Genomic DNA, 27,056 nt, shown 5'->3' on the forward strand with positions numbered 1-27,056 from the left:
ACACATTGTGGAGTTTTATATACTCTCATAATAATTAACATAAAATAGTCAATGTAAGAAGGTGAATCTCATGCATGGCCATTTAATACAACTGGTTAAAGTGGTGTTTTTTGTGAATAACTCCCAAACCCTTAATAAATGAAATCCCAGGAAACTGTAGTCATCCTTCAGGCTCTCTCCGTGGTCTGACTCTATACCTCATTTCCCTGTTAACTGCTTGTAGCCTGTGCATTATGTCTCCAAGCGTTTACTTCTGCGCCTCCTTATGTTCAAACATCATTTCCCACTTTTATTCATTGACCATACTCTTTCAATCCAGCAACATTTAGCTTGGGGTGATCTCCAGAAAATCTTCCCTGAGTTTCCAGATTAATTTAAATGTCCCTATTCTGTGTGTCGTTACCGCTTTTTACACGTCTTCCTCTTAGCATTTGATGTATTTTATCTGATTTATTTGATTATATGACTGTTGCCCTTTCTAGACTATAAGCTTTTCAAGGACAAAGATCGCTGAATAAACACAGGTTCTGTGCTAAGGACATATCTATTAATTGTTAAACTGGACAACCATTTCTAAGTATCTGCATATTTGTGAAGTGAAAAGAGCATGGCTTTAGCGTATATAAAACTAAATTTGAATCTCAACTCTGCCCCTTATTAGTAATGTAACTCTAAGGTAATCACTTACCTTATCCGAACTTTAGTTTCCCCATTTTGTGCAAATGAGAGTATTACTAAAATTGCGGCAACAGTTCAATGGAAAATGCACACAAAGCAGCTTAAACAATGTTCATTCTCAGTAAGCTTCCCTACCTTACTTCCTTTTTCTTTAGTATGTTTACATTTTTCAAAAGGTAAGAAAAATACCATCGGGATGCATTTCTAGAGGTTTTTTTTTGCATGCTTAAATATGAGAGAGTTATGTACTATATACAAAACTTATGCTGAATCTTTGCTTTTGTCTTTTCTTGTACTTACAATGCCCTTTCCCAGTCCTCATCTCTGCCTGGCAAATTCCTGTTTTTCCTTCACTGCTTAGATTAAATCTCACCATCTCAATGAAGTCCATCGAAATTAATTAGAAGAATATCTGCATTTTTTCAGTATCTATTTAATGATTATATTAAAATATAGATATACTATTAAACCAAAAGTGAAATGCCAAATAGATTAACTTAGCTTCGAATTATTTCAAGTCTAAGATCATCTTTCAATATAAAGAAAATAATGAGACGTATATTGAAAGCATCTTTGGACAGGCAAGACCTTTTATTTTTATGTTGGAAAAATCAGCATTAAAAATACATTAGAATACAATTAAGTAATAAAAATGAAAACAAAATTAAAACAACATATAAATCAAGCACATTTTAGATGTCTTAATTGGTCATGTTTTTGTGGTAAAACGCTAATTCCTTTTAGTAGAAAAATAATGTTAGAAGACATAATGAATTGTGTAGAATTGTATACGCTTGACCAAGGCATTTGTTACATATAAGAATATTTAGTATTTTACCCCATAGTACTATAAAAAGTTATTTTAGAGAAAAGCAATGCCATGTATTAAAAGTGGGCTTCGCTTATTTTCTTTTTTAACGAAAAATTGACTGACTGCTGTCCACATTAATTTTAATTTTATAACATAAAACTGCCTACAGTAGCATCTACAGATTTATCTGATTAGCAGTTCATAAACACAAGGAAATAAGATATTAGCTTAATTTACCTTAATAACCAAATCAAATTTCTGGTGAAAGTCTCTGTTTACTGGCTCCAGGAGACTAAGTTCTGCTGTCCTAGGATGCATATGGAAAAATCGTGGGTAATCCTCAGGAGTCCCTGGAAGACATTGAGATTTCAGTACATAATTGAGAACAATAAGTAATATGTGTATCTGCTTTTTCTATTTCCCTTCATCAACTGAGGAACAAAGCTACAATTTCATTAGTAAATTAAGTTTCACAATTATGCAGTTCAGGGAAAGCAGACACAAATGTGGTATATAGTTATTAATAATTAGCATATCAGTAAGAAAATGGAAAATGGATGATTTTTGAAATTTTTTTTATTAAGAGGGCTCTAATTAATTTGAAACTTCATCACATGAAAATAGATATTAAGTGGAGGGAGAGTAAATTTTTGATTATGAAATTTTATTTTAATGGTGCATAAATCTTAATTATAACTGTTTGGTCTATCAACATATATTGTAATAAATGATTAGTAATTTGTACCAAATAGTGAGACGCTTGGAAATTAATGTGAACATATTTTGTTCCATATATTATTTCTTAAGATTAATATCAAGCTAATAATGTTAATCATAGTAAATTAAATATAGGTTCTGATGATACTCTTGATGTCTACACAGGGTATTTATTTATGTATTTATTTTTGAGATAGAGCCCTGCTGTGTCACCCAGGCTGGAGTGCAGTGGCTTGATCTCCGCTGACTGAATCCTCTGCCGGATTCTGCTGACTGAATCCTCTTCCCGGTTCAAGTGGTTCCCCTGCCTCAGCCCCCAAATAGCTGGGATTATAGGCGTGTGCCACCATGCCTGGCTATTTTTTGTATTTTTAGTAAAGAAAGGGATTTGCCATGTTGGCCAGGCTGGTCTTGAACTCCTGACATCTGGTGATACACCCACCTCAGCTTCCCAAAGTGCTAGAATTACAGGTGTGAGCCACCACGCCTAGCCAAGATGGTATTTCTTAATGTATTTTAATAATCAATATACATTTCTTCATGAAGAAATGTCTTCTAATTGTATAATCTTCCTTTGTGTACTGCAACATTCTTTTCCCAAAATGAAGAAGTCAAATCATAAAATTGTATAGTATATACATTTGTAAAATTAATAACCATAAGAGAAAAATAATATAGCATACTATTATGGAAACCTACTCTGTGCTAAATGCTTTATATAACTAATCATCAATAACTGTAAATCATTTACATTTTACAGATCATGACTTGGGAGACTGGGGAGATTAAATGACTTATTTAAGTTAAAGGGACAATCTGAAACAGAGCTTTTATTAAAAATCCAGGCTGCCAGATGTTAAAACACATCCAAAAAGGGGTTTATTGTTACTACTTATTTTCCTCAACTCTGAGACAAGAAGGGAAATTCTACTGGGCAGTAAATGAGGGGGAAAAAAACAGAAACATATTTCACACCATTAAAACCGACTGTAAAATCTACAAATAGTCAAAATTATAGATGAAATGCAATATATGATAAAGAAGTTATCCCTCCTAATAGGAGAGTCATACAGAAAATCATAGAGTTTCATACATTCTTCATGGAATATACATGAGTAAACCCCAAATGAAGAAGATATTCATAATAATAAAAAAATGAGCATTAGTCATAGATGAAAATGTGGATAAATTTTACTCTAATGTGAGAGTGAGCAAACCTTTCCTAACTATGGCTCAAAGTCAAGAAGTCAGGAAGAAAAAGAGATAAGTTTAACTACATTGCAAAATTGCATGGTGAGACACAATGAACAAAGTAAAACCACAAGTGACAAACTGAGAAAATATTTGAAATTTATGTCGAGACGGCGGGGCGCGGTGGCTCACACCTGTAATCCCAGCACTTTGGGAGGCCGAGACAGGCGGATCACGAGGTCAGGAGATCCAGACCATCTTGGCTGACACAGTGAAAGCCCGCCTCTACTAAAAAAAATACAAAAAATTAGCCAGCCTGGTGGCGGGCACCTGTAGTCCCAGCTATTTGGGAGGCTGAGGCAGGAGAATGGCGTGAACCCGGGAGGCGGAGCTTGCAGTGAGCTGAGATCATACCACTGCACTACAGCCTGGGCTACAGAGCGAGACTCCATCTCAGAAAAAAGAAAAGAAAAGAAGAAATTTATGTCCAGACAAAACGTTCATATCCCGAATATATATATAGGTTTATAAATTAGCTAAAAATAGGTCCAGTGAGGGATTTAAAAAGTGTGGGGCTGGCCAGGCGCAGTGGCTCACGTCTGTAATCCTAGCAATTGGGGAGGCTGAGGTGGGCAGATCATCTGAGGTTAGGAGTTCGAGACCAGCCTGACCAACATGGTGAAAACCTGTCCCTACTAAAAATACAAAAATTAGCTGGGCGTGATGGCGCACGCCTGTAATCCCAGCTACTCGGGAGGCTGAGAAAGGAGAATCACTTGAACCTGGGAGAGATGGAGGTTGCGTGAGGCTCTGTTGCACTCCAGCCTGTGCGACAGAGCCAAACTCCGTCACAAAACAAAACAAAACAAAATGTTCGGGGCTAGAGAAAAAACTGTTCACAGAAAGAGAAAGGCAAATGACTCTAGATCATAAGCAAAGATAAGCAAAGATGCTTATCTCGATACATAAGAAGAAAACTACAAATTATTCCTACATTAAGATTTCATTAGTCACTTAGATTAGCAGTTGTCCCAGTTGGAGACTGTACTCTGTTGGCGAGCCTGCAGGAAAACAGACACTTTGGACACTGGTGGTGTTAATACAAGTGTTGTAAAATTTATGAAGGAGAGTATGACATAAGCTACCAAAATAATATTGTTTACTTTTTGACCCATAAATCCCACATCTGGATATTTTCCCATTTATAATAACGGAAGATAAATGACCACCTAAATATACATCAATAGTGGTCTGGGTAAATAAATGGTGATACATCCTAAAGCAGATGATAATTCAAATGTAATGATAAATGATAGATATCTTTACCTATTACTATGGAGTTATTTTCAGCTATATTAAGTTAAAAAAGCAATTTGGGAATAAGGTCCTATAATCTACTAACCTTTAAGAAGAATACACATGCATATTTACAAAGGAATACATACACACATTTAAAAATCGAAGACAGACTGTAACATAAAAAATTGTTACTTATGAGAAAGAGAGGGAACACGTGGAGACGATAAACACTGAAACTAAATTTCATTAACTATATCATGTTTTTTAAATTTTAGAGCTACATATGTTATATATTATTATAAAGCTAATTAAATTCAAGGACTTCTCTAAAAATAAAATAATTCAAGCTAAATGTATATTTAGTTGTTGGCACAAGCACAAACAAAAAGAACTACCCCAGGTGAATTTTAAAAGTAGTATTGACATCACACCCACAGTGTAATATAGGTGAAGTACCAAAGAAATTACAAAACTCAAAAAGTAAAGCTATCTACAGTAATCATATTGGTGGTATGTTGTGATTCCAAGATAGTTATAGGAGTATTTTACAATAAATAAGCACATTATTATGTGTCATTCTGATTCCATTCTTTTCATTATTGAAAGCTGGATTCTTGGCAGGGGATGATAAAGAGATAGAAATTAAAAATTAAAGAGGTAAAATAGAACACCTATGGTTTTGATTTTGAATTGGCAGTGGAAGTTTAAACTCAGGTTGTAGTTTATCTAAAGAAGCAAAATGCATACAACATAGCTCTGAATGCTGAAACACAGAACTATATATAATGGCCAATATAGAAGCAATGAATATTTCTAATGTTCAGACTATGGTTTTGAAATACTATTTACCAATAAAAGCAGTTAAGATTTCCGAGAGAGAGAGCTGATTTCAGGCAGGGCAGAAAATCAACAAATAGCTGTGAAACATCTGCTCACACCAAGTAGCAAGAAAGAATTCCAAGACTACTAAACTGATGTGAAAAGTTTTCAAGAGGCAAAAGGTTTTTTTGTGTGTGTTTTTTTTTAAGCTAAAGATAAGGCAATTTGAGCATCAATAAGGGTCATATCAGTAATGATTCGAAACAGATCAAATATGTTTAAATTCATAAGTTTATGACAGTGTTGCAAAATAACATATTGATCACTTTTGTAGCATGCTAGAGAAATATTTTGTAAATTAGAAAATAAGAAAACAGAGCATGCTTTTTCCATATGACCTTAACATGGGGTAAACAAATAATTGATTAAAAAGTGTCTCATTAAGAAATTATTTCAGCTAATAATTTAAGAAGCGTAATAGTATCAGAGTGCCATCATTTTATAACCCCTCATAAATGAATGGATCATGGCATTGAGCACTAAATGCTGCTAATATCACAAAAAAAGAGATAAAGCCACATACATACCACTCAATAGAAGAATTAATTCAACATCATCTGCTATGGCCTGAGTTGTCCCCCTCACCATTAACAATTTTATGTTGAAGCCCTTACTCCCAATGTGACCATTATATAGAGATAGACCCTTTTAAGAAGGTAATCAGACTAAATGAGTCTATATGGGTGGGCTCTTAAATCTGATGGGACTGGTGTTCTCTTTGTCTCTCTTTCTTTCTATCTCTTCCCTCTCTCTCTGTCCAAGGGCACACAGAGGAAAGGCCATGTGAAGACACAAGAAAGCAGCCGGAGAAGCTTCATCAAATACCAACCATGAAAGCACCTTGATCTCAGGCCTCCAGAACTGTGAGAAAACACCTTTCTGTTGCTTAAGCTACTCAGTCTAGGGTGTTTTTTAATGGCAGTGCAAGCAGACTATTATACCACCTATGAAACAGTTTTGAGAAAACCCAACAAAGAAATAAACAAAAAATGTTATTTGATTAAGTGTCAAAATTTATAGGAAACATGGGACAGAGTAACATGTAAAATTAAACCAAGGAAAGTACAATCAAGATGACGAGAAACTCTATAATATAAACAACTTGACTTCTCAATAAATGAATCACAAGAAAACAATTTAAAAATAAATGGAAAGAGAACCACTGTAGATTAAAAGAGACTTAGGGCCGGGCGCAGTGGCTCACGCCTGTAATCCCAGCACTTTGGGAGGCCGAGGCGGGAGGATCACGAAGTCAGGAGATCGAGACCATCCTGGCTAACATGGTGAAACCCTGTCTCTACTAAAAAAAAAAAAAAAAAATACAAAATATTAGCCAGGCGTGGTGGTGGGCACCTGTAGTCCCAGCTACCGGGGAGGTTGAGGCAGGAGAATGGCGTGAACCCAGGAGGCTGAGCTTGCAGTGAGCTATTGTGCCACTGCACTCCAGCCTGGGTGACAGAGCGAGACTCTGTCTCAAAAAAAAAAAAAAAAAAAGGAGACTTAGGAGAGGCTGGGCGTGGTGGCTCATGCCTGTAAGCTCAGCACTCTGGGAGGCCGAGACGGGCAGATCACCAGGTCAGGAGATCGAGACCATCCTGGCTAACACGGTGAAACCCCGTCTCTACTAAAAATACAAAAAAAATTAGCCAGGCTTGGTGGCGGGTGACTGTAGTCCTAGCTACTCGGGAGGCTGAGGCAGGAAAATGGTGCCAACCTCGGAGGTGGAGCTTGCAGTGAGCCAAGATCCCGCCACTGCACTCCAGCTTGGGTAACAGAACAAGACTCCATCTCAAAAAAAAAAAAAAAAAAAAAAAAAGAGACTTAGGAGAAATATCAATCCCAACGTGTGAACTTACATGAATTCTGGTCCCCTTGCATCTTTCCCTTTCCGAGAAAAACAAAAACAAAAAAACAGAAAAGAAACTAAAAAACAAAAATAATATTTGTGAGACAGTGAAAATAAACACTGACTGATATTTAATATTAAATAAGGATTGTTATACTTTTTATTTGTGCTATGATATTGTCGGAATGTTCTAAAAATAGTTATTTTATAAGCATAAATTCAAATATTTGTGGATTAAAATTATATATTTTTTCAAAATAATGAGGAAAAAAATTGATAGACATATATATTTTAATAAGTTTGGCCAAGTCTTCATAATTCTTGAAACTAAGTGATGCCAAATGGTGATTTTATTTACTATCTCTTATTTTATATATTTTAAAATAAGAGTTTTCAAAAATGCAATATAATTTATCATTTGCTTTGGTTTGCTTTTACCCTAGCTTTCATCAGCATAGAATGGAGCAGGGCTCCTGGAAGAATGAACCCAAAATGGTGAAGATAATTGAATAATAGCCGCTGAGCTGGGAAAGATTTTCATTTCCCAGAGAGTAATACTTACTAGCTGTTAACTAGTTACTACGGTGAAAATGTTATAATCTCTTTATTTGTAAATGATCTATCTCATCTAAGTTTCAAAACAATCTTATAGGAAAGATATTTATTACTTGATCTATGAAGAAACCAACACTCACAGAAGTTAAGTAAAATATTCTGAACTCTCACGGCTAGTAAATGACTAGGTCAGAAGTCAAGGTATCTAAATTCAGAGTGTAAACTCTTTCCTGTTATGCTATATAGCCTGAGTTCAGTGAATTAGACACTTTGGCTTCATCGGCCATCTGTTTCTGGAAGGTTGGTTTTTAGACATTCTTACAGAATATCAACTCAACAAGAGTATAACTAGCAATTAAAAAATACATCTCCTTAGCACTTTGGGAGGCCGAGACGGGTGGATCACGAGGTCAGGAGATCGAGACCATCCTGGCTAACACGGTGAAACCCCGTCTCTACTAAAAATACAAAAAATTAGCCGGGCGTGGTGGCAGGCGCCTGTAGTCCTAGCTACTCCGGAGGCTGACGCAGGAGAATGGAGTGAACCCAGGAGGCAGAGCTTGCAGTGAGCCGAGATCGCGCCACTGCACTCCAGCCTGGGCGACAGAGCGAGACTCCGTCTCAAAATAAATAAATAAATAAATAAATAAATAAATAAATAAATAAATAAAATACATCTCCTTGGACAAAGAGTAAAACCAAGTGAAATTTATTTCCCTGCATTTCTTAAAAGTGTAATGCTTTTCCAGCGAGGACTAAGAACACTTAATATTTGTGCTTTCATTATACACAACGTTTACAGTCAACCTAAAGCTGTTCTTTAGAAACAAAAAATTAGCCGGGCGAGGTTGTGGGCACCTGTAGTCCCACCTACTGGGGAGGTTCTTTAGAAACAGCTTTGATTGCCTAAATTTAGATGTAAAATTGATAACTATGTTTATTATCACAATTATAAATAATACGGTGAATTTCAGCATTATAATTATTAGAGCCAACATAATTAGTGGTTGCCAAAACATTTATTTTTATTTTTATATATGCTAAGAAAATTCTACGTTTTTCACTTTTTCAGTATTATAGAGGAAATGGCAACCTAAATTAATCCCTTGGTGAAAAGTTTACAATTTTGAAGATTACGGGTTTTCTGTAGGATAAAGAAAAAATGCTACACAATTATCTTCATATATTTAAAATGTAGAATTTTAATTACACGTGTTGATCAAGATAGTATCACCATGATTAAGATAGTAAGCCTATCCATAATTGCCAGAAATTTCCTTATGACAATGTCTCCTTTCTCTCCCCATTCATATTTCTCACCCTATGCAAACACTGATCACTTTCTGTCTGTCAGCATAATAGGAATGGGATCATTTATATAGTATGTATTCTTTTTTTTTTTTAATTTTGAGAAAGAGTTTTGCTCTTTTTTCTAGTCTGGAGTGCAATGGTGCTGTCTTGGCTCACTGCAACTTCTGCCTCCTGAGTTGAAGCAATTCTCCTGCCTCAACCCCCAGAGGAGCTGGGATTACAGGTGCCCACCACCACACCCAGCTAATTTTTGTATTTGTAATAGAGACGGGGTTTCACCATGTTGGCCAGGCTGGTTTCGAACTCCTGCCCTCAGGTGATCCACTAGCCTCGGCCTCCCAATGTGCTGGGATTACAGGCATGAGCCACCCTGCCTGGCCTTACAGTATATATTCTTTTCGTAGGTGTGTCTGGCTTCTTTCAATTAGCATAATGATTTTGAAGTCCATGTTGTTTCATTTATCAATAGTTTATTTATTTCTATTGCCTAGGTGTTATTCCATTGTAGGGATATGCTACAATTCATTTATCTATTCATACATTGATGAACACTTGAGTTGCCTCCAGCCACAAATAAAGATGCTATGAACTTTCTTGTATACCTCTCTGAATGAATCTATGCTTTCATTTATCTTGAGTAAATATCTAGGAGTGGAATGGCTAGGCCATATGATATGTCTATGTCTAAATGTTTTATTAAGAATTTTTGGGCAGGGAACAAGTCTGTTAATTTTCAGTCACGTATAGGTTTGTGTAGTCAATACCACAATCAGGATATAGAATGGTTTTATGATCAAATAACTACTTTGTGTTTTCCTTCCCCAAAGTTTAATCTTTAGCAATGACTGATTTGTTCATCACCACCGTACTTTCATCTTTTTGAGAATGACATCTAGATGGAATTCTGTAGTATAAAGATTTGGAGACTGGCTTCTTTCAACTCAGTATAAAGCACTAGAGATTCATCCAAGTTGCTGTGTATCAATAATATTATATTTTCATTGTTGAGTAACGTTTAACTTTTAAAGAAATTGCCAAATTATTTTTCCAATGTGTCTGTACCATTTTACATTCTTACCAGCAATGTATGAGCATTTCAGATCTTCCACATTTTCACCAACACTTGATATTGTCAGTCATTTAAATTTTGGCCATTCTGGTGTGTATGTAGTGATACTCATTGAGGTATTAATTTGCATTTCCCAATTAGCTAATGACATTGAGCAACTTTTCGTATTCTTATTTTGTTTATAAATCTGTAATAATTTGTTAAAACTTTCTGCCATTTTATAATTGTCTCATTTTTATTAAATTGTGCTTTCATATATTCCCCAAACAAGTCACTTGTTGGATACATTTTGCAAATACATTCTCCTTTTCTGTCAGTTCTTTTTCAGTCTATTGTCAGTGCCTTTTGAAAAGGAAATGCATTTTTACTTTGATGAAGTCAAATTTTAAATTTTTTCTTTTATAGATTTGCATTTGTTACATTTAAGAAATTGTTGCCGGCCATGCACAGTGGCTCACGCCTGTAATCCCAGCACTTTCAAAGGCTGAGGTGGGGGGATCACCTGAGGTCGGGAGTTTGAAACCAGCCTGACCAACATGGAGAAACCCCGTCTCTACTAAAAATAGAGAATCAGCCAGGCATGGTGGCGCATGCCTGTAATCCTAGGTACTCGAGAGGCTGAGGGAGGAGAATTGCTTGAACCTGGGAGTGGAGGTTGTGGTGAGCCGAGATTGTGCCGTTGCACTCCATCCTGGGCAACAAAACTACGTCTCAAAAAAAAAAAAAAAAAAAAAGAAATTGTTGCCAACCCTAAGGTCATAAAAATTTTTACCAATATTATCTTTTAGATGCTTTATAGTTTTAGCTCTTACATTATGTATAAAAAGTCTTTCAAGTTGGTTTCTATAGATAGTGTGAGGTACGGATTGAAGTTTATTTGTTTACATATGGCTGTCCAATTGTTCTGCAATGTTGGTTGTAAAGATTAACTTTTCCTTCTTTTAATTGTCTTTTGCTTCATATTATTTTTGAAGTGTTTATACCTTAACAGTTTTTTCTCATAGCTGTATTTGCCTATCATTTATTAGCATAATACTTCTGATTCCCTACATACAGTAAATTGAAGGAAATGTGGATGCCTGACCTAAACTATATAATTACCACTTAATCTTTCAATAATTTTTATTTAGAGCAAAGAATCAGAAGATGGATGTACAATCTGTACCACAAAAATAATGGGCATCTAGAGGAAAGGCCCTCTAATCCCTCATCTTGAAATTCCTGTTTCTGCTTCTTAAAATGTTATTGTTTTTGACAGTTCCTTGAATTCTGGAAGAAAACAAAGTCCTTTCAATAAATTTCCTTAAACGCCAAGATGAACTTAAGTTCACCTCTGTATTTTTTACCCAAAGAGGCCCATTCAGGAAAACATTTGTTTTTAATGCTTCATACATTTGAAAATGCACATCTAATATACTTCAAAGGAGCACTACCTCAAAAAATACAGTATCAAATTTTTCCCTTCACCACTGAAAATGTTTATCTTTACATATAAAATTAGTAAGCTGATTAACACAGAAATAAAAGAGAACACTGTCTTCTGGGTGCCATGAAGATGTGTGGTAATTCCTCAAATTTTGACATTGTAGATATATAGAAATTATAGTCAGTTTCAATAAAACACTGCTAATGAAAACACCCACAATTTCCTTTGGTAGAACAAAAACAATTATAACATGTAACTTATCTCTCCAGGTAATTTTTTTGTGAAAACGTTTTAATGAACCATGAATGCTGGATACCCTGCAGAAGCCAAGGTATTGAAATGTAAAAACATTGTACGAGAATAGAAACACATGTCTAAGTTCAAGGTCCCTACAGAATCCCTTATTTATCCCACTTAGAAAATGTAATATAAACTCTATTTAGCAAAGCTTAATTCATCTAAAAATATAGCTGCTTCTGAACCATCTCTGAAGCTCTGGGTTTTATTTCTTTTTAGTCATTCCCTTATTTGATCTTGGGATTAATTATATTAATATTCCATTCCTCTGACATTAAATTCACCTGCTACCCCTTTTACATAACTAAAATTTTGTTGATAATTTTAACCATTATTTTCATCTATGCCCTAACAACACATTTGTTTTTGTATCAAGTTATCCCTAGGTTCAAATATATATTAGAAAAATTACCTCTAATTTCTCATTATTTTCTTCCATTAATTTTAACTTTAGCACTTTTTCTTTTCAGCTACTACATTCTCTTAGTGCATTCTTTGATAATTCTAAATGCAAAAAGTAAACTACCTTTGTCCTGTTTTACATCTTCCAAAAATCATTAGTTCTAAATCTGTCTCCTTTGCAAAACTTCTTTTTCAGCTACTTGTTATAAATAACGAACTTCATTTTCTTATCCAAAATGTTTTTAATAACTGTGTAATAGCCACCAAAATAATTTAAATCCATTTTTACATATTATTAGGGAAAACTAAAATTCTTATCTTAGTAGCCAATATCTCAACTTCAAAAAATCTTTACCAAAGATTTTATTGGGTTGCTTTTCCTATGCATATTTATGACAATGCTTCTGATTGTATAGTTCAGGTATACCTACACTAGAAAGACCGAGTTCTTGTCCCAGATCTTCTGAATCAGAAGCTCTGAAAAGGGAGGTCAAGAGAATGCACTTTGAACAATCTCACTGAATTCTTGTATCCTTTAAAGTTTGAAAACCACCTCTTCATGGTACATGATACGTTCATATCTGTTATTTAAACATAAAAATAATTACAAAATTCAGAAACTATGTTATTACTAATAGAACCAACATTTTTTCTGACTACGTAGATTCAAATCCCCAAGTTACTTTCACTAGCCAGTTCTCTACACATTCTCCAAGTGATTCTTCCTTACCTTAGAACGTCTCTCTGATGTGTTCCTTTTTCATAGTCCTAATCTCTTACCTTACTTAGACCCTTGTTATTTCATACTTGTACCACGGTGATAGCCTCCTAATATCTTCTGACATTCCATTCCCTTATAATCACTGAAGGAAACTTTCTAAAATGCTACTTTTATTGCCCAATTATCTAGACAAAATTTTATCTATTGTGTACTGGGGTAACCCCTAAAATATAATTGAGAATAAAAGGTATAAATTTATTTTTCTTTATGATTGATTCAATTTACATATAGTGAAATGCACAGATCTTAAGCTTTAATGTTTTAGGGGCATAGACCCATGCTATTACCACTCCTATTCAAACTTTAATTTTATATTTATTTTTAAATAAAATAATACAAAAGTAAACTTAGCTAGTGCTTTATATACTGACTGACACTGTGTCTCTGTATGTTTTAGGGACAAGCAAGGAATCTTCAGGGAGATGTGACAAGTGTACAGTGTGAAGGGATAAGCAGCAGTGTATTATTCAGAGTTCTTTAGAGAAACAAAACAAATAGGCTATAAGGACATATTAGTACTGACAGTGAGAAAGAAAGAGAGAGAGAGAGGGATTGATTCTCTCAATCAATTGGCTGATTGATTGTGGGAATTTGTTGTTTTAGTCCATTTTCACACTGGTGAAAAGACATACCCAAGACTGGGCAATTTACAAAAGAAAAAGGTTTAATTGGACTTACAGTTCCACGTGGCTGGAGCCTCACACTCATGGTGGAAGGCAAGGAAAAGCAAGTCACTTCTTACATGGATGGCAGCAGGCAAAGAGAGAGATAGCTTCTGCAGGGGAACTCTGCTTTTTAAAACCATCAGATCTTGTGAGATTATTCACTATCATGAGAACAGCAACGGAAAGACTTGCCACCATTATTCAGTTATCTCCCACATGGTCCCTCCCACAACATGTGGGAATTTAAGATGAGATCTATGGCCAGGCATGGTGGCTCATGCCTATAATCCCAGCACTTTGGGAGGCTGAGGCAGGCAGATCACCTGTGTCAGGAGTTCAAGACCAGCATGCATAGCATAGTGAGATCCCATCTCTAGGTGAGATTTGGGTGAGACACAGCCAAACCATATCATTCTGCACTTGACCTCTCCCAAATCTCACACCCTCACATTTCAAAACAAATCATGCCTTCTCAATAGTCCTCCAAAGTGTTAACCCATTTCAGCATTAACTCAAAAGTCCACAGTCCAAAATCTCACCGGAGACAAGGCAAGTTCCTTCCACCTATGCATCTGTAAAATCAAAAGCAGGCTAGTTACTTTCTAGAGAGAGTGGGGATACGGGCATTGGATAAATACAGCCATTCCAAATGGGAGAAATTGGCCAAAACGAAGGGTCTACAGGTCCCCAAGTCCAAAATCCAGCAGGAAAGTCAAATCTTAAAGCTCTGAAATGATCTCCTTTGACTCCATGTCTCACATCCAGGTCACACTGATGTAAGTGGTGGGCTTCCACAGCCTTGGACAACTCCACCCCTGTTGCTTTGCAGAGTGTAGCCCCCTCCTGGCTGCTTTCATGGGCTAGGGTTGGGTGTCTATAGTTTTTCCAGAGGTACTGTGTAAGCTGTTGGTGGATCTACCATTCTGGGGTCTGTGAAATGGTGGCCGTCTTCTCACAGCTCCACTAGATGGTGCCCCAGTAGGGACTCAGTCTGGGGGCTCTGACCCCAAGTTTCCCTCCTGCACTGCACTAGTGGAGGTTCTTCATGAGATCCCTGCCCCTGAAGCAAACTTCTGCCTTGACATACAAGGCATTTCCACACATCTTCTGAAATCTAGGTGGAGCTTCCCAAACCTCAATTCTTGACTTCTGAGCACTCACAGGCTCAATACTTTGTGGAAGCTGCTGAAGCTTGGGGCTTACACCCTCTGAAGCTAGGGCCTGAGCTCTATGTTGGCCCCTTTCAGCCACAGCTGGAGCAACTGGGACACAGGGCAACAAGTCCACACAGGGCTGCACAAGCATGGGGATCCTGGGCCCAGCCCACAGAACCATCTTTTCTCCCCAGGCCTCCAGGCTGGTGGTGGGAGGGGCTGTCGTGAAGACCTCTGAAATGTCCTGGAGATGTTTTTCCCATTATCTTCAGGATTAACATACAGCTCCTCGTTACTTATGCAAATTTCTGCAGCCAGCTTGAATTTCTCCTCAAAAAATGAGATTTTCTTTTCTATCAAATTATCAGGCTGTAAATATTCTGAACTTTTATGCTCTGTTTCCCTAATAAAACTGAATGCCTTTAACAGCACCCAAGTCACCTCTTGAATGCTTTTGCTACTTAGAAATTTCTTCCACCAGATACCCTCAATCATCTCTCTCAAGTTCAAAGTTCCACAAATATCTAAGGCAGGGGCAAAATGCTGCCAGTCTCTTTGCTAAAACATAACAAGAGTCACCTTTGCTCCAGTTACCAACAAGTTCCTCATCTCTATCTGAGACCACCTCAGCCTGGTTTTCATCATTAACATCATTATCAGCATTTTGGTCAAAGCCATTCGGTAAGTCTCTAGAGAGTTCCAAACTTTCTCGCATCTTCCTATCTTCTACTGAGCCCTGCAGACTGTTCCAATCTCTGCCTGTTATCCAGTTCCAAAGTCGTTTCTGCATTTTTGGGTCTCTTTTCAGCAACACCTCACTCCTGTTACCAATTTACTGTATTAGTTCATTTTCACACAGCTGATAAAGACATACCAGAGACTGGGCAATTTTCAAAAGAAAAAGGTTTAATTGGACTTACAGTTCCACGTGGCTGAGGAAGCCTTACAATCATGGTGGAAGGCAAGGAGGAGCAAGTCACATCTTACATGGATGGCAGCAGGCAAAGAGAGAACACTTGTGCAGGGGAACTCCTCTTTTTAAAAAATATCATCAGATCTTGTGAGACTTATTCACTATCACAATAAGAACACAGGAAAGACTTGGCCCCATTATTCAATTACCTCCCACCTTGTCCCTCCCACAACACGTAGGAATTCAAAATGAGATTTGGGTGGTGACACAGCCAAGCGATATCATTTGTTATGAATGCTAAGAGCATCTACTGTCTGCAAATTAGATAACCAGAAAAACTGGTGGTGCATTTTTTATCAGGTCCAGAGGACTAAGAACCAGGGGAGTCATTGGTATAAGTCTCAGAATCTGAAAGCCTGAGAACTAAGCACTCTAATGTTTGATGGCAGGAGAAGATGGATGTTCCAGTTCAAGAAGAGAGAACTCATCCTTCCTCTGCCTTTTTGTTCTATTCAGGCCCTCAATGGACTGGATGATACCTGCCCATATTGGTAAGAGCAGATCTTCTTCACTCAGTCTTCTGATTCAAATATTAGTCTCTTTTTGAAACACTCTCTTAGACAGACCCAGAAATAATGTTTTACCAGCTCTTTCTACATGCCTTAAATCAGTCAAGCTGTCAAATAAAATTAAGCCTCAGAAGCAGCCTTCTCTCTTGTCTGTTTGCTTTCAACACATTGCAGTGACTTTTAGTTTACATTTGGCCAGTTAAAGGGATCTGTATTTTATAATATTAATTTTACACCAAACTAATGCTCAAAAACTGAATAAATAGCTGAGAAATATCTCTGCAAATAAACCTGAGATTAAAGGTAACACTAATGATATGTGTAAAAGTGAACATCAACAGAGATGGAAAAATCCCTTCCCATTACTCTGCTAAAACAGCTTAATCAGTCATGTTATTAGGTCAAAACCATGGAGATCCAGGCAGACCGGAAATAAAGTCAGACTGACAATTTTGATGTAATTAATACAATTATTTATAATGTTGACTTATATATAATACAATTGATCATTTTCTATGTGATATCTGAACATTGAAAATTTAATGACTGATAAAATACATGTATAATTCTGAAATATTAGAGTGTGTACTCAAAAATATTTTTTAATTCATGGGATGAAGGATCATAAAAGTTATGTATTCATTATAAAATGTAGCTATCATTAACTAAATGATACGGTTTTGGCTGTGTCCCCACCCAAATCTCATCTTGAATTGTAACTCTCACAGTTTCCGCATCTCATGGGAGGAAGCTTGTGGGAGGTAATTGAATCATGAAGGCGGGTCTTTCCTGTACTCTTCTCGTGAAAGTGAATAAGTCTCACAAGATCTGATGGTATTAAAAGTGGGAGTTTCCTTCACAAGCTCTCTTTTCTTATATGTTGCCATGTGAGACATGCCGTTCACCTTCCGCCATGATTGTGAGGCCTTCCTGAACATGTGGAACTGTAAATCCATTAAATCTCTTTCTTTTGTAAATTATGTAGTCTCAGGTATGTCTTTATCAGCAGCATGAAAACGGAATAATACACTAACATACACACACAATCTTGCCTAAAGTTATTTATGTCTCAAAGTTCAGAGCTCCACTTTATGAACCCTCTCATCTCCTTGAATTACTTGAATTAGATCAAAGATGGAAAACATTTTTTGTTTCCTAACAAGTAAAATAATCTTTTTTTCCCCTCACCTTAAATCTGGGCAGGAATTGTCCTTGCTTTGACCAGTATATGATAGTAGATTATTTCTACTGATTCAGTTCTGGGATCAGGCCTTCAGAAGTTTGATAGCTTTCACTTTTGCCTTCTTAAAAGGCAGGCATACATGCAATTAAATGGACTATTTCAAATAAATTCTATAAAGAACATTTTCTTTAAAAAATAATTTCCAAAATGTAGAAGTACATTAAAATTAGAAGAAGCATTCTAGAGAATGGTAAGGCATGAGGAAAAATACACCTTGGGGGATATATTTAAGGTTATATAATGTTTGAAAAAACCACATGTGCTCAGCTATAAGTGTTCAGTTATAAGAACTCAGTTGTGTAGCACAAGGATCATGAAACAAAAGAAAATATAAACAAAAAATAAGAAAACAAAAAAGGAAACAGAAAAATATGGACTCTCTGATAACTGTGAAATATGAAATACAAAATGAAATATGATAACTGTGAAATATGAAATACACAATAGAAGAAATGTAGGGCCCATGAACATTTTCATCCCTTCTCAATGTGATATATGCATTGAGGAAGGGACAAAAAATGTGTTTTTCTCTTCACATTTCCAATATGAGTATACTGTATACTTGGCCATGAAAGTGCTAATACTTGATAATACCTACCACAGTTAATGAAGGTTGATAAAAAAATTTAAACCAAGGTTTCTGGCTCTAGTATCTGCATTCTTAATCAATGGGTGACACCAACATTTTAGTTGCCAGAATATTCACAATATTATTATAATCATACTTTGAAAAATTAGAAAAAATACTGTTAACAATATTATATTTATGTTTTAGTATGTAACATATATCTCATCTATATGATATTTAATATATATTACTTTTCACACATTAGCTGCTCATATAAGAGTACTTAATACTACAAGCTACTGTTACAAGCTAAAGTCAGCAGACTTTCTTATATTATTAGAAATAAATACACATTGTATGATATCATTATTAATGACAGTGCTGCAACAGAGCTTGATAGCTGTTAACATTTACATTAAAAATGGTCAGACTTGATAACACAATTAGAAGCAGAAATTTCAGCTACATATATGATTAAGGGGTCTACAGATTATGCTTTCCTTTCAGAGACCTTCATGGCAGGTTTCTCCACCATAGGCCTTGAGGCTTAGGAGGAAAGAATGGTTTTGTGGGCCAGGACCACGGCTCCACTGCCCTGTGCAACCTCAGGACACTGCTTCCTGCATCCAGCCATTCCAGCTCTAGCCATGGCTACATGGCCCCCAGATATGCCTCAGGCCTCTGCTTCAGAGCATGCAAGCCATAGCCTTGGCAGCTTCCATGTGATGTTAAACCCGTGGATACACAGAGGGCAATGGTTGAGGCTTGGAAGCCTCCACTTACATTTCAAAGGATGTATGGAAATGTCTGGATGTCCAGGCAGAAATCTGCTGCAGGGGTGGAGCCCTCATGGAACACCTCTACCAGGGCAGTGTGGAAGGGAAATGTGAGTTGGGAGCCCCCACACAGAGTTCCCACTGGGGCACTGCCTATTGGAGCTGTGAGAAGAAGGCAACTATTCTCCAGACCCCAGAATGGTAGATCCACTGACAGCTTGCAATGTGCACCTGGAAAAGGCACAAGCACCAAACACCAGCCCATGAAATCAGCCAATGGGGCTGTACTGTGCAAAGCCACAGAGGCAGAAATACCCAAGGCCTTGGGAGCCCACCCCCTGCATCAGTGTGGCCTGGATATGAGACATGAAGTCAAAGGAGATTATTTTGGAGATTTAAGATTTAATGACTGCCCTCCTGGGTTTTGGACTTCCATGGGGACTGTAGACCCTTTGCTTTGGCTGATTTCTCCTTTTTTGGAATGGGTGTATTCACCCAAAGCCTGTACCACCATTGTATCTTGTAAGTTTTTTCAGGCTCATAGGCGGAAGGGACTTGCCTTGTCTCAGATGAGATTTTGGACTGTGGACTTCTCAGTTAATTCTGAAATCAGTTAAGACTTGGGGAACTGTTGAGAAAGGATGATTGTATTTTGCAATGTGAGAATGACATGAGATTTCAGAGGAACCAGGGGTTTCATGATATGGTTTGGATTTGTTTCCCCACCCAAATCTCATGTTAAATTGTAATCTCCAATGTAGGAGGAGGGACCTGGTAGGAGGTCATTGAATAATGGGGGGAAATATCCCCCTTGCTGTTCTGGTGACAGTGGTGTCAGTGAGTAAGTTCTCATGAGATCTGGTTGTTTAAAAGTGTGTAGTACCACCCCTTCTCTCTCCTGCTCTGGCCATGTAAGATGCGCCAACTTCCCCTTCAGCCATGATTGAAAGTTTCCTGAGGCTTCTCCAGCCATGCTTCTTGTACAGCCTGTAGAACTGTGAGCCACTTAAACCTATTTTTATTTATAAATCACCCAGTAACAGGTAGTTATTTATAGCAGTGCAAGAATGGACTAACACAGAAGGGGTATTAAATATTCTCTAATGGTAGAATTTACCAGTAAAGCATCTGATCCAGAATTCTTCTTTGTGGGAAGATCTTTTTTATTACTAAGTCAGTCTATTTACTTGTGAAAAGTGTACCCCAATTTTTTAATTTTTTCTGAAGTCAGTTTGAATAGTTTGATTCCAGGAATTTGTCCATTGCATCCATTTGTCTAGTTGGCATAAATTGTATATAATATTCCCTCATAACATTTTTTTACTTCTCTAAGCTAAATAGAAGGTCCTCTCTTTCATTCCAAGTTAGTAAATTGCATCTTATCTCTTTTATTCCTGGTCAGTCTAGCTAGAGGTTTGTTAATTTTGTTGATGATTTCAAAGAATTGATTTTGGCTTCATTTATTATCTCTACTGATTTCCTAATCCCTCTTTTATTACTTTCCACTGTAGTCTCTATTATTTCTATTGTGTTGTTTAGCTTTCTTTCTTTTTTCTTTTTTTTTTTTTTAAAGAGAGTCACCTCCAATCTCCTCCATCACTCAGGCTGGAGTAAAATGATGTGATCGTAGCTCACTGCAGCCCTGCAGCCTTGACTTCCCAGACCCAGGTGATTCTCCCACCTTAGCCTCCCGAGTAGCTGAGGCCACAGGTGCACACCACTATGCCCAGCTAATTCTTGTATTTTTTGTAGAGACAGGGTTTTGCCATATTGCCCAGGCTGGTCTCAAACTCCAGGTCTCAAGCAATCCACCTGTCTCGGCCTCCCAAAATGTTGGAATTACAGGTGTGAGTCACCACAGATGGCCTCCCTTCTGCTCTTTTTCTTTAGTTTGCTTAACATTTCCAGTGTCTTTGTGACAAATATTACATTATTGATTAGAGATTAAAATACATGTTACAAAGTATTGTTATTTTTATTTGTCTCAAAGTATTTTTCTGATTTTATTTCTTCCATGAGTCATTGATTAAAGAATGTTTAACTTCCACACACTTGTGAATTTCCAAAATTTCCTTCATTATAATTTCTAATTGCATTCCATTTTTGTCAGAGAATAGAGTTTGTATTATTTCAATCACCTTCAATTTAACGATATTGATTTTATGGCCTAACATGATCTATACTGAAGAACATTCTAGGTGCACTTGAGAAGAATGTGTATTCTGCTGTTAGGGGGTAGAGTGTTTTGTAGATATCTTTTAGGTCTAGCTGCTTTATGGAGTCGTTCCATCTTGACCTTAAGTTACTGCATTTGCAGAGTTTCAAGGTTAGTCAGAGATGAGAGCTTAGGGCCTTCCCAAGTGCTTCCTGAGTATATATACAGCTTGCTTTTATCTTTTTAGAATCCCAGAAATATGTTAAACTTTTTAAAACTCCCTATGAACATCATTATCTAGCTTTTCCTTTAAAGACTTTTGGCTAGTCAATAATTCTGCCATTGATGTTCATGACAGTAGAACCATTGAAGAGGTTGACAACAGCCCTTGGATGACCTCGTCATAGACATCAGCATCCGTATCCTCACATATAGTAAACAGAGACTGTCTATAACAAATGGAAGCAGGAGAGGAGTCGTCCATGTGGTAATTTACTGTTAGCTTGGAGAAACACATATATTCAGAAGTATTTGGATGGATTTAGGGAAAATTAACAGTTTTGACAAAGTACGTGAAGTCAGAGTCATGGATATCCCCTTCTGTGTGTGTGTGTGTGTGTGTGTGTGTGTGTGTGTGTGTGTGTGTTGTGTCTGGTTTTTGTTTTTGTGTTTCCATTTGTACCAGACTGATGTGACTTAGGTAACATGCCTTATTTTCCTTCCTAATGCTAATAACAATGTCAACTAAAATGTATTGAGCATTAACTTTTTTTCCAGGCAGTATTATGTACATTTACAATGTATTGGATCAAATTCTCACAACCCTTTTGTACAAAGATCTATTTTTGTTAATCCTATTTTAAAGAAGAATAATCTGGTCAGGTAGTGGCTCACGCCTGTAATCCCAGAACTTAGGGAGGCTAAGGCGGGAGGATCGTTTGAACCCAGGAAGTCGAAGCTTCAGTGAGCTATGATTGTGCCGCTGCACTCCAGTGCGGGTGACAGAGCAAGACACTGTCTCAAAAGAAGAAAAAAAGAAGGACTAATTTCAGGTAAAGAGGGGCTAAATAACTTAAATAAAATTATGTCTAGTGTGAGTTAAAGTCAGGATTTTTAACATGGACAGTACAATTTCCAGAGGCTACACTCTCAACCCCTACAATTCTCTTCCTTCTAAAAATGTAAATAGTGTAAAAGGATATTATTCATTTACCTTAGCTGTGACAGCAAATAATTGTAAGAGTTTATATCTATTCTTTGGGACAATCCACTATCCTACAGTTGTAGGCTGATGAAACTTTCCATCACTGTGTCACTTTTCTGTTAAAATTTTTTAATTGGCTCCTCATTTCACTCAGAGAAAAATACAAAGTAGATAAATAACATACAAGGCTCTCTAGTTTCTGCTCTGTTCTTATCTGTCACCTTTCTACTTTTACCTCACTCACTTCTTTCCAGTACTTCCGGCCCCCTTGTTGTTTCTGAAACCCACCTGGCAAGCTTCAGTTTTGATCTCTGCCTAGAACTCTTCCCGGAGATATCAACGAGAATAACTTCCTCAGCCTCTGTAAGCCTTTGCTAACAGCTTACCTTTTGATGACACAAGTGCTGATGATACTGCTTAACACTGAAACTTCTACTACAATCCTCCTCTGCTTTTCCAATCCCATTCATATGATCGATTTTTCCCATAGCATTCACAACTTTCTAACTTTGATAATAAACACTTACTTATTATAGTAAATGTTTATTGCCTATCTCTTCTGCCAGAAAACTGGCTCCACAAAGTCAGTGATAGGGGTTGCTTCACAGGGTAGGTGATCATTTGTTGAGAAAAAGAATGCACATAACTTTTAAAAGTGAAATAAACTTGAACACCAATGCATCCAACTGGTTCTGAGTATCATAATTATCCAAGTCTGTTCTTAAATTTCATCCTTTGGCTTTTGCATATGCTGCATTATCTATATAGATAATTGTCTCTCTTTTTCCACCTGGAAACTCCTGTCTTTCTGCCAAAATGACACTTCCTAAGCAATTCTCATAAAATGCTTAATGCTCTCCTCTCATGAGCCTACATGTGGTTCAAACTTTATTTAGAGTGCCTTAAATATTGTATTTTAATTTATCTTTTAAATTGTTTTAATGTTTTTTAGCCACAGACTCCACGACTCCCTAACCTAGAACATTCATCTCTCATATTTGTGTTTTTAGCATCTAATAAGAGTGATTGACATACAGTCAAGCCTTCAGTTAATGAAATAAATGATGCTTTATTATCTACACCAAGATCTCTATAGACTTAAAATAGTTTCATGTTTATGAAAGCTTTTTACAAATATAAAAGTCTGAGCTCTGCTTATGATATTTGTGTCTTTATAAAGACCAAAGGCTTGAAACAGAATTGCTTGAATTTTCTTTACAGACAGCATTTCTAAGAAGGATACAGTATGATATTTGCAAATCTAATATCTGTTGGTTGTTGTGTATTTGTATATGCACATAGGCTTCAAGTAAGAGGACAGAAAGGGGTTGAGGGCTAATGCTGAACTCCATTAAAGTTATTTTTCAAGCACACTTCAAAAGAGGCCCTTTCTTCCTTAAAAGATATATAGCCTGTCTCACATGCATCTGTCTGTCTAGAGGCTATGCAAATCAGCAACATCCATATTTCAGCAAAAGCAATCTAAGAAGAGCAGCATAATCAATTTCTCATCATTTTTGCTTTTGACACAATTAGTAGTATATGCATAGGGATGGATTAGGATGGTTTCTATGGAATTTTTCAAGAAAAATATTTGCCAAAGGTTAATATTTCATGTTCCCTTGGGCTAATCGTGCTCTCTCACCTTTTTTTTTTAAATGGCTCCAAAATAGCTCTTTCAAAATTCAGTCATATATTATCACAATTATGTATAGTAACCAACCAAAGGTAAAACATGTGTAAAATGTTTTTCATTTTATATTAAAGCTGAAAGTTAGTGCTAGAGGAAGTTTTATATGATAAGTTGATATGTAGAAAAATACTAATATGTAGGTTAATTTCCTAATATTTTGAATTGCTTTGCTTCTTCCATAAAAGTTATTCATTTATCATTCTACACATTTCAGTCCAACTAATTGAGGAAGCAAATATCTTGAATTATTATTTTTAAAATGTGTTTATACACAAAAGTAACAATCATGTCAAATAATAAACTTTGTTATTTAAAATATTTCCTTGGAATTGAGAGAATTTGTTACTGTAAGATTCTAGAATAACTGATAGTGTAAAATGTTATCAGATACAAACCAACAAGGATGGAATAGAGGATTCCTGGCCTATCTGATGGCGGTTGAATATTCCGGTCCTGATCAATGGCTTGGATTGGTGGCGTAACAATAATGGGGTTCAGTTCTTCCTGAAAAAAATTAAGAGAGTTTCATTCAGCCGCATTACTAATACTTCATGAAGGATTGAGACAGATGTTTTAGTTTGGAAATCTATATAACATCTGAGACAGTAAACTCAAGTTTCAACATTTATGATCTAATACCTTTTACTAGTTAATTTTGAATGTTAAGGGGGAGCAAAGTATCCTCAAAGTCAAAATGGTAAGACATAGTGATTATGCACATAGACATTTATATCAGTAACTACTCCTAAAAGGAAAGCAAGGAAGAATGATAATGCATTTTTAATCTTCTCTAGAGGATTTCACAAAAGAAATAGCAGCCTATCAAATAGTTTATGAAGTAATGTTTTCTCTTTGCTTTAGACAAGATTTGTAAGAATACTTGTATTCTTTCCTTGCTAAATCATTTTTTAGTTTCATACACATCAATTATATTAAAATATAAATACTTAAAGTAAATAGTTTCATAAAAATAAAAGTCACATTATTGCAAATTTCATATAATTAAAATTGATTTTAAATATTGCAGGTATGTACATGTATTTTACAATGGTCTATAAGAAATAATGTTTAAAATTATAATATACTTCTTTAATTTGGTGTTTCCCAATTTAATGTCTAGTACTATTTTGTTGTGCTATCAGGACTGGCAAACATTTTTCTGTAAAGGACCAGATAATAACTATCTTTAGGCTTTGCCAACCATATGGTCTATGTTGCAGCTACCCTCAACTCTGTCATTACAGCACCAAAGCCCAAGTGGGCATGGCTCTGTTGCAATAAAACATTACAAAAACAGGTGGTAAGTTATATGAGGTTACTGACTACTGTGATCATAATAGATATGCTAAAAATACAACAATAGGTATGTTGAAAAATAATAAAAAGCTTATCTACACAGATATGCTTGGGAAATATGATATTAAATACAGTTTTGAAAGCCAATTAACTGTACTGCAAATCTTTTCAGACTTAATTATGCTAATCTGCATACTGACTTTCTAAGAAAAGGGTATTATTTGCTCACTTTCAAGAAACACCCATTAACCTGTTTTTGAAATGATGCCTTTAGAACACAGTTTGGGAAACACTACTCTAAGTTTTGTAGCCCTCATCCCAAATATGTAAGTGGTAATTCTAAATGGAAATACTTCTAAAGGGTAATTCTAAAGGGAAATTCCATTACATATTTGGGCTGAGGGCTGTGAAACTTAAACTACTGTTTCCCAAACATTTAGTATGTCTCAATATCTGCAACCTTACATTCTAAAAAATTACCGCAATGTTCTCATATTATTTCTTCTCAAATGACAGAACATTGAAATATGTCATGTTCTTTTATACAAAACCAGTAGTTTCAGTTCTCAGCAAAAATGTATAGTGATGGCATGCTAAAAAAAGAGCAATGATATTAAAACGTTATTTATAATACTTGATTTTATATTGAAGTTATAATAAGGATAATTATTGACCAATAATTTAAACACCATAGACATTGTAGGGGTTTCTCTCGAGTTCATTATCACTAATAGGTCCTAAGTAGTCTAAATGTTATCAGTATTTTCCTGAAAATAAAGAGTTGTTGGTAGTAGCAACTTACTAATACTCTATTCTCTCCTTTAAATGTGGAATCAGAACCATGAAAATACCAAATAAATATCAAAATTACTCCATTAAATCCAGAAGATTATTGTTCTTAAAACGCAACTCTCACTGAACTTTTCCTCCCACACTGCCTCTCTGTCTCTCTTTCTCTCTCTCTCTCTCTCTCTCACACACACACACACACACACAAACACTTTCCCAATAATCAATTTGCTTGGTATGCAATACCTGTATTTCTCCCTAAACTGAAAAAAAAAATCTGAAGTTCTTTGAAATATGTATGTTTGAACACAGGACTTAAGAGTTGACAAGCTCTTTCTAGTCATTTCGCTGAGGAATCTGATTGCATCAGCCAAAGTCAGCTTATACTTAAGCTGTATCACTCCTGGTTCATATAATTAAATCTGCAGTAATTTTTCCAAAACCGAGGCTCTATTTGGATCCTGTAAAGGCATTTCAAATATGAGGATTTTCTGCAGTTCCATTCTGCATCTCATAGTCAGAAAAATATTTTCCTAAACAATTTTTGCTATTATAAAATAAGTAATTTCTTATCTAGAAATTAAAATAAAATTGAATCTTAGCTTTTCGTTTGGAATGTAAAATGTAAGCAAATCACAATATTTGAGGATATGTTGGCTGATCACCTTCAACTATTTATTTCTATAGATTTGCTAAGTTACCTACACATAAGCAGATTTAGCTTTGTTAATTAGTAATGTAGTATAAAATATTCTTTCTATAATATATA

At 36.0% G+C, this 27,056-nt stretch overlaps 1 protein-coding gene across 8 annotated transcripts in view; it reads right to left on the reverse strand.

Annotated features, from left to right (window-relative positions):
• PCDH15 (protocadherin related 15) overlaps positions 1-27,056 on the reverse strand; it is a 1,753,436-nt gene that overhangs the window by 411,830 nt on the left and 1,314,550 nt on the right. For all 8 annotated transcript variants that reach the window (XM_054659631.2, XM_054659630.2, XM_054659628.2 and 5 more), the window contains 2 exons: positions 24,598-24,706; positions 1,727-1,839 (listed from right to left, as the gene is read on the reverse strand). In XM_054659631.2, the coding sequence (XP_054515606.2) occupies positions 1,727-1,839; positions 24,598-24,706 (222 nt within the window). The remainder of the gene's footprint in view (positions 1-1,726; positions 1,840-24,597; positions 24,707-27,056) is intronic.

Source organism: Pan troglodytes, chromosome 8 (genome assembly GCF_028858775.2).
Source record: "Pan troglodytes isolate AG18354 chromosome 8, NHGRI_mPanTro3-v2.0_pri, whole genome shotgun sequence".
Classification (NCBI taxonomy): domain Eukaryota; kingdom Metazoa; phylum Chordata; class Mammalia; order Primates; family Hominidae; genus Pan; species Pan troglodytes.